This window comes from Falco peregrinus, chromosome 6 (genome assembly GCF_023634155.1).
Source record: "Falco peregrinus isolate bFalPer1 chromosome 6, bFalPer1.pri, whole genome shotgun sequence".
Classification (NCBI taxonomy): domain Eukaryota; kingdom Metazoa; phylum Chordata; class Aves; order Falconiformes; family Falconidae; genus Falco; species Falco peregrinus.
In genome coordinates this window covers 22,993,797-23,008,249 of record NC_073726.1, presented here as the reverse complement: position 1 = coordinate 23,008,249, position 14,453 = coordinate 22,993,797, and the positions used below count along the sequence as shown (strand labels likewise).

The window sequence follows — 14,453 nt, the reverse complement described above, 5'->3', positions numbered from 1 at the left end:
CATCCCATCAAATATTGAACACTGAAGCCCACGAGGTCGAAAGCCTTGTAGCAGAGGTTGCAGCCTACACCATGGTTTGGAAATGCATTAGCCCTTTGCTGTGTGTCTTCAAGCAGATTGTTCCTTTCAGGGCACACCACTGGGGCAACGTTCCTACTGCTGGGTTTCACACTTTCCCAGGGTAACCCAGCTAATTCCCCAGCTCGTTCATCGGAGTGGAAATGATGAGCCTGGAGACAAGGCAGACTTCTCCCTGGCTTCAGCCCAAAGCTTCACCGGAATTTGTGCCTGGAAGCAAAGATCCTCAGCTCTCAAAAATGTTTTTGCGTCACAGCCAGCACTCAGGACTTATGACTAAGCCCCTGCATTGCCATGCCTTCGTAGTACCTGGTGTCTTTGCAGTTAAATGAAGCTTGTTCCAGCAACACTTTAATAACAGAACCAAATAGCAAGAGCCATTTCCAGTACTCCACCAGTAATTGCCTTTAAATTGCCATTGTACTAGCTTTTATTGCCCAGCCTTTATTTGCCTGGCAGAACACGGAATGTAAATCTAAGGGAACAAATTTCCATTCAGCTTCTTTCCCTTGCCTAGTGCTCAAATGTTTTCTTCTTCCCCTCTTTCTTTTTATTTGTTTTGTTTTGGTTTTTCCTCCTATGCCATCTTTTTCTTCTCCTGGGTGCAGATGGCCTTGAAAAGCATCAGCTTTCTGACCTGCTTCCCCTTCATGTCCCAGACTTGTTCTAAACTTTCTAGTCCATATGACAAAGCCTCTTCAGCACATGATTGTAGGAGTCCACCTATGGTAAGATAAGACCCAGATCAAAAACTTGCTTATGTTTACTGGACCAAGTAGCATGGCTTAGACCAGGGGTCCTCAGACTTTTTAACCAGGGGGCTGGTGCGCGGATGAGGTGGCAGGCAGCCATCTGTGGCTGTTTGGTTTCAGGGGTGTGTGTCTGTAAATACGGGGGGCCGGATTGAGGACCCTGGGGGGCCGTATCCAGCCCGTGGGCTGTAGTTTGAGGACCCCTCGCTTAGACCCTGATACCTTTCAGCCTACCAGCACATATTAAGTCTTCCTAAAGCCACTTGGACTCCTTTCACGTCAAGAGCAGGCAAGAAGCATCTCATGATCTCAGGCAAACAGAATAGAGTTGGATACAGGCAGGTGGGGAAGCACAGGGAAACAAGGAAAGGTCTCTCCTTGACACAGGAGCCACTAAGGACAACTAAGAGAAATACTAAAGCTGACTGAGAAATCTCTAACTAGTGCCAGGTTCCTTCAGGATCAGGCAGTGCTCAAGTTCAAGCTTTTTAGCCGATCTCCTTGGATACAGGTGTATAAAACCCTGGCCAGATGGATCTGCACCCAGTTCAAAGCTATCTTAAAAACACCAGGCTCTTGAAGGTATCCTGGGCTTCTGAGATATAACCATCAAACCAAAAAGTTTATTACCCTCCAAGCAGGCAATTTGTCTTAGCAAACAGAGAAACTCTAGTTAGCTGGGGGTTTTATGGTCCATTTACTTCCTCAGATGGAACTTTATATTGATAGTGTCAATAAATAGCTACTATTAAATAAAGAGCTTGCTCAAGATGTTTGTGCCTGATAGTGTAGGCAGTGCTTGAAGAATGTTAACTTTACCTGATCCAGGCATGATCTGCAGAGCCATGGAGGAGCACCTGGTCAGCTTTCAAATACTTATTCTGAAATGTAAAATGTGCTGAGGCTTGGGGAGGGGTTTGAAGAAGCCACATGTTTCCCAGAGGAGGAGCTGAATTTTTATATCTGGGAATGTAAAATGTAATGGCTCTGTACTCACCATCTGACCCACCTTCAGGGGCAGCACCATCCCACCCATGTGTCTCTGGGATGTTTGCTTGTCACCATGGTCGTTTTTGAAGTGTCTGTTCATCACAGAGAGGAGAAGTAATTAGAGAGGTGATGAGTCTGCTTGGCATACAAATCTGGTAGCTGATTTTTTAAATTTTTTTTTTAAGTAAATGTGTTTCCTTTCAACAACCCACTGCAAATTAATTGCAAGTATAACATGCCACTTGTTCATCTCCTGTTCTGCTTAAACAGGCAATTAATTTTCCTCCAAGTGAGCTGAGCCCTGTGCAATCAGTGTCTCAAGTGGGGATAAATCCTATTTAATCTCACATCCAGGTTCTGAAAACTGCCATCAAAATTGGCCAGAATGGATGAGTAGACTATGACAGCCTTGAAAAAAACAACAAAACCAACAAAAAACAAACAAAACAAAACAAAACAAAAAAACACTAAACAAACAAAAAAAAAAACCCCACAGGTATTTGTTTCCAGTAGCTTTTAGTTTGCTACCGAAACAGTGGGAGACCCCATGTAAAGAGGCCCCAGTGCTGGAGGTGGCTTCAATGTCCCATGCTGAGCTGAGCTGCAAGGTTGGCTCCACAAGCTGAGAACCTCTGAAGTGTGGCAAGAAGGTATCTTCTTGGAGGAGCAACTCAATCCAGCACTACCCACAAGTCTGGGCTGGATAAAAATCTCTCTTTGGCTCCCAGCTCTCCAAATGGGAGATCTCTGAACTGCAGTTGTGCGTAATCCCATGCCTGGATCTGCTCATTCATCAAACCAAATGTCACCACGCAGCACTGCTTTCCTTGACTGGTGGGTCTGAAACTGCAGATGCAGTGCCCAGGATTGTGCATCCCTCTAAGTCACTCACAGTGTATGCTACCTGCTTAATGCCCTTGCTCCTGTTTGCAACCACAGCCATCACCACCTAAATTTTCTTGGCCCAAGACTACTATTTAGCTGCTGTGTGCCTCTATTTCCCAAGCTGTAATTATAAATAAATCAACTCACAGGTTGCATTTGTAAGTGGCTTACAAACCCATGAGGAATGGGCGCTAAATCCCAGCTTCAGGTCATATTGCTAGCCCTAGGGTAGCTTCTAGCCTCAGACTGCAGGAACATGCAACCTGGGCTCTTGCTATTGAGTTTTGATCCTAATGACTGTCCTCAGCCACCTTCCCTGCAAGAGCTGACACAGAAATTAATTTTTCTCTTTTCTTTGGCAGGGTGCAGCAGGTCTCAATGGGAAGAATGGAAACAAGGGAGCCAAAGGTGACAGAGGTCTTCAGGGGCAGAAGGGGAAGCCAGTGAGTAACAGGGAAGGATGTGGTTTGACTGGCAAGTAGGCGGCTCTGTGCCTTTTTTGACCCCAAGATCATTTCTCCTCACACACCCTGCATGCCTCATTACTGGAGTTAGGTTCTTGCTCAGGGTAAGATGAAATCACTCCCTAAACCTCCTGGAGAAGTCTCTAATGCACATTCTGGCCTGATCTTTAGGACAAGCGATTCTCTGGATGCCAGCAGAGAATCTGTCCGTGTCACTAAGAACAGAATCCTAAGTTTTCCCATGTTTTTCAGCATGAGTTTTCCTTTGTTATTTACCAAGGCCCAAATTTCAGGTTCCTTCACATACCAAGTCCAGTTCTCTCAATACTGACCTGTCTGATGGAGATAGCAGGGAACAAAGCAATCATTTGCTAAAGCCCTTATGGACCTCCCTTTCCTGGGACAGGCTGGTTCTCTGTCACTACAGGATGCCTCCCTTGCCCCAAGATAAGCTTCTGCACATGGATGGGATGTCAGCCCCTTATTGCTGAAAATGCATCTTCAAACTGATGCTCGGTGGGAACATGTCTTCCCTTTACTTTCCAGAAACAAGCTGAAATCTGTGGTTTTTCTTTTTTGTTCTCCCATGAGAGGAAAAAAACCAAACAGTAGAAGATTGTGGGAGGGAGGAGGGAAGAAAGACCTCGCTGAACTTCATGAACATCCTCTAGATCGTTCAGCTAGTGCCTGAAGGATCCAGACTTTGAACAACAAACTCATTTTCCAGGGGCAGTGACCAACAAAAAAGCTGAGGGAGACCATCCAACATTGCCACAGTGCAGGTCCTTGTGACTGTTGCCACTCCGTTAGCTCCCAAACCTCAATAACATCTACTCCAACAGAGGTCCACAAGGGTCATTTTCCAAACGTTGCCCAGCATATGCTACAGACCCTGTGGTAACTCATCACAGCACTTCATCCCACTTCGCTAGCAGCCGTGTCACGGTCACCCATCTTCTGCAAGGTTGTTCCCTGTCCCACCCCAGAGCTGGCTGCATTTCTAGCATCAAGGTGACCGTAATCTTCAAGTTTACAAGGAGCCTCTGATGATTAAAACCACAATATAAATGCAAGGTGATGCTATCACCAGGGCTGTATTTTTTACCTTTCAGTCTGTACTTGATATGTTTTTCTTTTTTCATGTAGGGAGGAAAAGGTGATCCTGGGACCACTGGTGACATTGGGCAGAAAGGAACAAAGGTAGGAGATGGGCAAGATCCTGTGAAGTCTCCATTCTTGGAGATACTCAAAAGCTGTCTGAACATGGTCCTGGTCAACCAGCTTTAGATGGCTGTACTTGAGCAGAGGAGTTGGACAAGAAGTCCTCCAGAGCTCCCTTCCAACCTCAACCATTCCATGATTCTGTGAAACAGAGGTTGCAACAAGCAGAGAAGAGAGCCCAGGCTCCCGGCTGCAGGGAGGCCAATAGCGAAGGATGCTGCAAGCAAGGGAAGAGCTTGCAGCACTGCATTGGGGTTAACCCTGTGCACATGCAGAGTTCTTCCCTCCTGCCCTCGCTTTGATTTAACATCACTACCTGTGATCTGCTTTCTCCTCAGGGCTTACGAGGGCTTCCAGGACGCATCGGTGCTCCTGGAGCCAAAGGCATCAAGGTGAGCTATGCCCAGCTTTCCATCCTGCTCTAGCCACCTCATTTCCAGCAGTGTTTCCCACTCATTCCCAGGATAGCATCACACATGAAGAAGCCACCGTAACTCTGGCAGGAGAAGTACTTCTTGGTAGTCTGGGGCTGCAGGCTGCAGCACAGGGGGACATAGCCATGCAGAGCAGGGAGCCATGGATGGAGAGGTTTTAAGGACCTCCCTTTTTTTTTTTTTTTCATCCCACTTTGCTAGCAGCCCTGTCATGGTCACCCATCTTCTACAAGGTTGTTCCCTGTCCCACCCACAGGAAAAAAAACAACATATTGCAGGGAATTTTTTGATAAACTGGAGTAAAAAAAAAAAAGCACACCCTGCCCACATCCCCTCCTGGTCTGTGGCTAAGCAACTGCCTGAACTCAATTCACAATTACTGCTGGACACATTGCTCCAATTGTCAACACCATTAGTCCTTCCTCTATAAACGGGGATAATGACTGTTAACGGTCTTTTTATGAAGGGTTTTGAAAAGCTTGATGAGAAGTAAGGGAGTCTGTTGACAGCTGAGCCAATGGGATATGTTCTTATTACTGTTGTTGTTATTAATATTTTCCTTCATCAGCCTTGGCCTATTGGGTAAATGAACTACTGTTCAGTGAATTTCCCACTTACTTTCACGTAGATGGGCTTGGAGTCAGAACAGTCTAAAATTTATACTGATCTGAAGTAAGACTTTGCCCATACTTAAGCTTTCTGTTACCAGGAGTGTCATCATGTTCCCCCTTCAAGTGTGTTTTCCCAGTATTTTAGGGGTTGTTTGTGCTTACAGCCATTCACTGCTTTTTCATCCACAGGGAGAAATTGGCAGCCCTGGAAAACCAGGGATCTCAGGATCAGATGGACCACATGGACCAAAGGTGAGTATCTAAATCATGCATCTGCCTACAAGTAAGAGGTTTACAAAAAGCTTTACAGATGCTGCAAATCCACCTCTACAACAGGCTTATTTCTTTCAAATGGTACAAACAGGATTATTCTGAATCTGTTCCTATAAACCAGCATAGATCTGGGTGAAGATGCTTGGACACTGGGGTGGGGACCCCTTGACTCAACTTCATCCATCCCAGCTCTGATCCTCCACAGGCACTATTGCATGTGTTGAGTAAAAGAGCTTTTTAATGAGATTCTTTCGATCTCCTTGAATACCATCACTGTGCAGGCTGAGACACCTTGCTGGGTCACACTCAGTAAATAATATTGTAATCTGAAGAAAAGCCAATTCATTCAGCCAATTGCAGCCTGGCCAAGTCTGCATTGGCTATGATTTTATCTTGGTTCCTTCCAGGGTGAACAAGGAGCATCGGGGGACGATGGTGCCTTGGGGATTCCTGGGGAGAAAGGAGAAAAGGTTAGTACTCACCAGACTGCATCGAGCTGCCATTTCTAAAAGAATAAATTTCACATCCATCAGATCAAGTTAACAAAATTATACACTTTCTACATCATAGGTACCCTTTCACTGGGCAAATGTCAACTGTCTGGAGCATTAAGGCTGGGACTGCAGTTGGAAAGGGCAGAAGAGGGAGGTCTCCTTAAATTCACCCTCTGCTTGATGTACAAAACCCCAGACGGGTGCCTGCTTAGGATGTGGAAAAGCCATCCAAACCCTTGAAGTGGGATTAATTGTCAGAGTTTATTCAACACCACCATGCCCAGGGTAAAGGGTGCCTGAGATGCTGTGGGGCAGAAAAAGTGAATAACACTGTTGCTTCTGGGCACGTTGGGCATGGGAGTGGGAGAGGTCTCCAAATTGACCTGCTCCCAGGCTCTGCTCTCAGCTTGAGAGCAAGTCCCCACCTTGAACACTCCCCATCCCCCACCAATTTTCCTTCTCTGCATTGCTTAATTTTCCATTTTCTTCCCTAAAAGAACAAGTCTAAAATTTGTACCTTTCCATGGAGGGAAAAAATAGGGTTTCAGTTAAAGCAGTAGTTGTTTTGGAAAAAAAAAAAAAAAAAGGAAAGAAAGAAAAGAAAAACCCACAATAGTCCCAGCAGCCTCCTCCATCAAGTCTTTTGGTGTTTTCCAGACCCTTAGGCCCTTTCACATTCAGCCCCACCATCTGGTCTCCAGCTGATCTGGGTTCTTAAAGAATTTGTTGCTTTTATTGACAACTCTTCTGGTCCTCATTCCCTGATGGTCATCTGTGTCAAACACTATGGGTTCTTCTCTTGCAAGCAACATCTCTGGCTCACTGAGTCTCTGAGCTGTAACTGGTTGGAGGCTGGGAAATTATTCCTGGGGAAATACTATTCCCTTCCTCTCCTGTTCTTCTCTCCCACAAACATCTGCTTTCAGCCCCTGATGAAGGTTGGGTATTGGGCTGACTGAAGATCTTTCCTGCTGCTGTGTTTAACGAAAGCCTTTTCTGTTCACAGCAGCTCCAGGAGAAAGCTCAACAGTGCAGTAGGAAACACGAGTAGGAAATTTATAGGCCAGCTCCTGGTAACTTCCGTTCTCCTCCTCAGGAGTCACTGTTTTTTCTGGAGTTACAGACTAAAGGACTCCACTTTCATATGAAGGGAGAGTTGGGCATTAGAAATTATTGGGCATCACCCCAGAGAGGGGGTATCCATGTCACCAAGCAGTGAGGTGCCTTCTGGAGAAGTAAAGATGGAGAGCAAAGTTGAAATGATCTCTACCATCCTACTGATGCTCTGTTAAACAACAGCACAACAACAGACAAAGTAGAATGTACATGGTCTCCCCTTACTGCCAATGCCATGAAAGTCCCGGGTAATGTTTGACTGGCCCATCTCTAAAACTACCTGTGCTTGAACTGCTCTGTCGGTGATTCTCAGGGGGCCAAGGGAGTTCCTGGCTTGGGAGGCTTCAAAGGACAAATGGGATGGCCTGGGAAGACTGGAGTTGCAGGACCAGATGGACCTCAAGGGCCACAGGGTGAACCAGGGCCACAGGTGAGCAGCAAATGGCCTGTAGCATCCCCTGAACCCTGATGAGATCAGTACCTTACATCCTCATGTGACTTAGCACCCCAGATGTGGCCCCACATGTCACCATGTACACACACATACATCTACCCTCTCACCACCCTTACAAGCTGGCACCTGAGGTCTCCCGCAGTGAGATGGCTACAAGATCTGTTGTCTTTCTGTGGGATCTTGGCCAACTTCATCTCTTGGTGCATTTATCACCAGAGGATTTTTTTTCCCCTTTCCTCTCTTCTTTTCCTATCTACAGTGTAAGATGTGACATCTCAGTGAAGAAAGAAAAGCTGATAATGTCAAGTTAACAGGGCATCAAGTGCACCCCTCCTGTTGCTAATTATCTGGGGAGCAGAACACCAGTGTTTCGGAAGGAGCTGGTGGCTTTCAGACCCCGTTTGCTGGCCATAGTTAATAAGTGTTTCTGCATGCAAGACATGCTGAGTACCTTCTGAAATGTAACAAAAGGACTTGTAAATGAGGCATGCTAATACTGTTTATGAGCAGGAACCTGCTGCCTCCAGATTCTATGGTAATGAAGAGTGTCTTGCTGCTGCCAACACAATGCAGAGGGAAGATGCTAGAGATTAATGCTAATCACCCACCCTTAGACACCATCCACTAAGTAACAAAGAAACTTCCAAGTGAAAGAGGACTGGAAATGAAAATACCTTTCTCAGTTGTGCAGGTGGGACTGGCTGAGTTTCAGGCCTGGACAAGAGAATACGTAAATTAACATGAAAGAACCAAGAACAAAAGAAAGCTGGAGTTGAGTAACTACCTGAAAGATGCAACTATTATCCATAAGTCTTCTGAGGGATAGTCCTGTTTTAACTCCTGCCAGCCTATGAGTCTGGCAGATATTTGGTGTGCCGTGTTTCACCCTTGGGTGATGCACCCCTATATAAGTATGTGTAAGGATATAATCCTTGTGTGTGTGTGTGTATACATATCTATATGTATGTATCAACTGCATGCACACAAATACACACATGGTTTGTCAAATACTTGAGTTTCTGCTAAACGGGAATTAGAGTGTGCTGTTGCTTTGAAAGCAAGGAAAGGAGATAGAGACTCTGGCAGGATTTTCTTCTTTTAATCTTTTATGCCCTGCTGAATTATTTCAGCCAAATAATCCAAATTCCAATCACCAGTGATTATGCTTCACCAACTCAGAAGCACATTCAATAGCATGGAGAATTTAACTGATATGTAGCTGCATCTGACAGTTCAGGACTGTGCTGGTAAAGGCACACCAGTGGAAATTGCTTTGGATTTTGAGGGTAGAACTTGGGATAATTCAGACCCAATTTTGTGTGAAAGTCTGAGTGAGTCTGAACCTCACTAGGTCAGCTGTCCTGGATCTCAAAGGTGTCCCTGTCCTAGAGCCCCTTGCAGGTCTTCTGACTTGGGTGGTGTAAAGGTGCCTGTGTAGACTTTATTGATTCTTAACCTGGTTTTCCCCCCATATAGAAAAGAGCATCAAATATTGGGCAAGCCTATACCTTGCTCTTTGGAGCCACAAAACAAAAAATAGCCAACATTGGTTTTAAGTCTTAGGAAAGAAGTGATTAAGGAAGGGAAAATGCAGGTGGTGCAGCAAGGTCCATGTTGCACTGATGGTCAAACTGAACATCTGTATGGTGTCCTGAGACATCACCAAATAAAGATTTGACCTAGAGCAATCTGCTTCATGGTACAAGGGCACAGAGGATGCTCTGGGCCTCTGGCATTGTCCAGCAGCCTATTGTTATGGCTGAATCCCACTCAGTGCTTCAGGACTGACAGGGTGATTATAGAACTGATTATAGAAGGCTCCAGAGCCTTCCCCTAAAGGGGTACAGGTGTAGAAAGACCCTTCCAGAACAACAGAAAATGGACTGGATACAACTTTAGACCATAGCAGCAACATTATTCTTCTTTACCTTGCTCCCCAGGCTGTACCTTGCAATGAAAAATGTATCAAAAGAATCACAGAAGGGAGGAAGGAGCCAAAAGTACGAGATCCCCTCATGTATGTTTAAAAGGGCTGGAAGTTTTGTTATTAGCAGTTACAAGCACGGCACACTTAGAAAGCTGTGTATGAGATAATAAATGGCTTTCGTTTGGACACTGATTAAAGAGACTGTGAGATGCCACTTTCTACACCCACACTACTACTTGTCTTTTCTCTAAATTAAGAGAAAGCCCCTGGGTCTGAACTGCAGCAGCGAGGCCACCCTCTTTTCTAACATGGGAGGGTATTATCTCCACCTGTAAGTCCTTCTCCTCCTGCTGAGACTCCATTTCTCAAACTAGTGCCAGGGCAGACAGTGTCAGAGAGAGAAAACTGCCCTCTGTTCCTGCAGCATCCATCCTTTCTGCATACCGTAGGAAATGCCTTGTGGTTGCCCAGGGCAGAGGGGACAGAGCCCAAGGCCCTGATGCATCACATCTGATCTCTCTGTGGATCATCTGAGATCCAGAGGGCCCTGAGTATCTTCTCCTGATGCCTAGGTTGGGCTTTAGCGTAAAAACCCCAACCAGTGGTGTGGGTTATCTCTGGAGGGTGCCCAGGCATTGCTAACTGAGCTCTCCTTTTCTTCTCTAGGGTCCACGAGGGAGAAAAGGGAGGCCTCAGCTCTGCCTCAGAGGATCCCCGGGCATGGACGGGCAAAAAGGAGAAATGGTCAGTATGGGGATGAGCCAGCCTCATCTCCCGGTGAGGTTCCTCACCACCCTGCAGCAGTGCAGAGCTCTGCATTGGGGCTGGATGAACCCAGGCTGCTCTAGGTTGCATCTCTTGGCTCTCCAAATTTTGCAACAACAATAAGCCCAGCAAGCATTTTACTCCGAAGCACCAGACATTGGACATGGGTAATACTGCCTACACTTCTACCTGAAGGTATCTCCAGCTGGGACAGCCGCTGTGAGCCCTGTTGTTTTGTGTAAGACTTCTTTGGGAAAACACCATATTTTGTGCCAGCATATCCTCAGCTGTGCTTGCCGTGGCAGACCAGGAGTAAAACAGTATTCAGTGCAGTACTTCAGTACAGAGGGGCAATGCTCAGCCTTTGAGTGTACATCAGAGGATATAAACAAGAGCTTAACCTCAAGATCTCAACCTGCAATCCATGTGCAGGGTCAGTCACTACACATTGTGGGTGCTGCCAACACTGACTCAAGGGCATTTTTACATCAGGAGGTAGCATTGCATTAGCTCCATGTGTTGGTGGAGGGTAATGTGATTTCTTCTTGTGCTCCAGTCTCTGTAAGTGAGCATGGATTGAGAAAAATTGCTATCACAGCTTTAATTTAGATCATTCTTCCTGTGCTCCTTTTCCTTCAATATTTTTTCATATTTTTAATCAACAAGTCCAGTTTTCACCAGTTCTGAGCGGAAAATTGTTCAAGGTATTTTCTCCTAGTAGGCAGAAAGCCCTGTTGGCAAACCTCGGTATCTCCCTGTTCCATCTTTTCAGCACTGGGATTACAGTCCCAGTTGCAATCTTCTGCCTGGTCTGGTTCCCAGAGGTTCTCTGGAGTCCAGATCCTCTTCATGCCTCCACCTCAGATTTTGTGGTCCCTTACAAGTTCCAAAGAAACCTGACTTAAACTGTAATTGTTAACATCCTTATTGCTTGGATAGAGCAGAAATCCCAGAAAATCTGGGAGCCTGCATGCAGCTCTGCGATACACACTTTTGTTCTTGCTTCCTTGCACATGGACTAGTCCGTTCCTTTCTGCTCAGTGAGCTACTCACAGATAACCCTAAAATTTATAAGAGAACACGTGAGCCTTTTCCCCCATGTCCTTTCCTAATGTATCTTTTCCTCTCTAAGGCACACTTATTCTTGGAGCATTTAATGGTCAATCTACTGAGCTTTTGTAATGACTTAAGTGTTTTTAACAGGGTGAAAATGGTCCAGCTGGCCAGAAAGGAGAAAAGGGAGATCCTGGTCTTTCTGTGAGTACTTTAGCCCAAGATCACATCCTATTACACAGAGCTGAATAGAGAAAATAGGGTAAACTGCCCCTCAGAGGTATAGGGGAGGAGGGAAATTCTGAGAAACAGATGAATTCAGAGAATATCTGGGAAATGAGAGTGCTGGTCATTACCCAGAGACATCAGACGTGCACAGGCTGGGGTGGGAACAGTGCTGGCCTGTAGGATGCCAAGCCCAAACAATGACCCAGAGCCCGAGGCACATTTCTTCTCTCCCTTCCTCCCCATGATGCTTAAAATACCTGCTTGGCAGATAAGTGCCAATGCCTCAAGGCTGATCAAATACAAAGGAAGAGCAGGAGAGAGAAAAGTGCCCCATTTTTAAAGTGGTTAGGGAGCTGACATTGCTGCAAAAGCTGCTGCTCTGAGTTTATAAATCCTGAAGGAGTGGTTGACCCACATGGGTCAGGGCAAAATCGCTGTTGCAGCTCCCCTAACATTGGAATCTCCACCGTGTTGCCTAAGCGAATGTCTTTTATGGCACTTGACTGATACAACGTGGTACTTTCATCTTTCCAGTGTGTGGAGGCCAGGCAGGATTAGTTATAGCATAGGTGTTATGGGCAAGGGTGCCCTGTGTGTGGGCTGCTGAAGAGCCCAGCTCCCTAGGTAGAAAGTGCCCCAAAATTTGTCATCCCTACAAAGGATGAGAGGTGGTGACCATGTGAAGTGCAGTAGGGACACAGCCAACACACATGGAAGATGCTTAGCTGAAACAGTGGCAGTTGGTTGGCCCAGGGGTGAAGTATAGACCCAAAGTCCATGAGACCAGATGTTTTGCTCTGTGGGGAATGGCATTAGCTGGTAAAGAGGCAGAGAACAAAATGAGGTGCCGCTACATCTCATCTAAACCTAGTGCTACAGCCCATTTTGATGTGTCAAGCCTGTAGTATAATTTGAGTAGCCCTTTTGCATGGATGCAGGTGGCTTGATGAAGCTTCTCAGAGATAAGGGACATCTGAGAGACCATAGCCTCAGGGACAGTGCCAAAAGGGTTGGGGAGACTCCTTGGAAAGCTGACCCAGGCTTGAATTGTGCATGGTCCTCACGCTGGGCTGGGGATCCCAGCTCCTCATGGCAAGAGAAGCTGGCTACAGGATGGCCATGACTTTGCAAAGGGAATCATTTCCCTGATGAGCCACAAATCTTGAACTGAGGTCCCTATGACACCACGTGTATGTCTCTGATCTCAGCCATACCTAAGCTGAGGTGGTTTCACCAGAGGCCACCTCTGGTGGGGCAATCAGTTTTGAGACAGGGCACAGAGTGGAGGGAGATGGTGCCAGGTAGAAAAGCACTGCTAACCTCTGCTTTTCCCCCATGGCACAGGAGGAGGAGGTGAAGGAGGTGGTCAGGAGTGAAATGAGAGGCAGATGCGGTAAGTTTGCTGGCAAGCCATGCTCAGGGCCACCATTCTGACATCTGTCAGCAACTAAATTGGAGCAATTTGAGTGCCGGCACATGCTGGCTCAGCAGAGCAAATAGCACCCCATTAGCAGCAAGTGGAGACTCATTGCCTCTCCACGCTCAGAGACAAGTGCGGGCTTCTGGACCACAAGGTCTCTGCCATAGTCCTGACCTGTTACTCAAACTCTTAATTTTTTCCCTTTAAACCTCCTGTCTTCACATTTCTTCCCCTGTGGTTTTGTCAGCAAAGCTTCCCTCCCTGGTCATCTCCATTTCCCTGCTGATTTGTGAAAGGCACTGGGTCACAGCAGAAAGTTTGGAGCTGCATTTTTCCTAATAACAACCTTTTCATTACTGTCTACTTTGTGGCACTCTTGACACACAGACCTCTCCTCTCCAGTGCTGAATAACTGCCAACCAGTGCCACAACAGTAACAAAACCTACCCACATTTGGGAGTGTTTTTACCCCAGGATCCCAGCATCACAAGGCTGTCAGGCTTTCAGGACCTTGCTTTCCTTGCCCTGGAGAGGTCCAGCTACTTGAGGGCCAGCAAACAGCTGCCCCACTCCTGCCTTATTCCATGGGGTCTGCCTATGGCCAAGGAGGACTTGGGGTCACCATCACTTGCCAAGATGCTTCATCCATTAAGCTGGAGTTGCACTCGTTTCTGCCTAGAGATGTTAGGGGGCACTTGAAGGCTTTGAAGAGGGGGGAAAAAAGGGTGGAAAATAGTTCATGAGAGCATGTACTGCCTGTAAAATTGATTTTGGGGAAAAATCTTACAGGGAAAAAAGAAGTAGCAAACAAACTACGCCCTGTCTGTCTTATGTTTGCAGATTGTGGGGATGAGTTGGGAAGGGTGCTTATGGAAAGGGACAAGGCTGCCAATACCTACATAGAAATGCACGTGAATTCATGCAGTAGGGTAAAAGATGTTGTCCTTGCCCCAAAACATCCTGAAACTGCAAGTGAAAAGATGTTGTTAAAAATAAGTCCTTTTATCTGTGATCCAGTGCAGAAAATGACCCTGGATCACCAACTGCTTTTAGACCCTGGCTCTATATGGGGGGGCGGCATTCCTTGAGAGGAATATGAGAAAACAGGGTTGAGAGGGTCACCAAGAGGTTTTCTGCTTCCACCCACTACTGCAAGACAGAATCAAAGCTGTTCCTGACACCCAGCTTTAAAAGCTGCACTCACAGGAACACCTCTCCCTGCCCACAAAACAGATCCTGTTGCTCCACCATCCCAATCAACATGATAAGCTCCAGTGAGGTGCTTACA

General features: G+C 46.4%; 1 protein-coding gene across 1 annotated transcript in view; it reads left to right on the top strand.

Moving 5' to 3' along the window:
* The window catches only part of LOC101923239 (collagen alpha-1(VII) chain-like), a 116,318-nt gene that overhangs the window by 95,400 nt on the left and 6,465 nt on the right, over positions 1-14,453 (top strand). The window contains exons 77-85 of the mRNA XM_055807686.1: positions 3,068-3,148; positions 4,316-4,369; positions 4,729-4,782; positions 5,625-5,687; positions 6,116-6,178; positions 7,632-7,748; positions 10,366-10,443; positions 11,668-11,721; positions 13,090-13,138. Of these exons, the coding sequence (XP_055663661.1) occupies positions 3,068-3,148; positions 4,316-4,369; positions 4,729-4,782; positions 5,625-5,687; positions 6,116-6,178; positions 7,632-7,748; positions 10,366-10,443; positions 11,668-11,721; positions 13,090-13,138 (613 nt within the window). The remainder of the gene's footprint in view (positions 1-3,067; positions 3,149-4,315; positions 4,370-4,728; positions 4,783-5,624; positions 5,688-6,115; positions 6,179-7,631; positions 7,749-10,365; positions 10,444-11,667; positions 11,722-13,089; positions 13,139-14,453) is intronic.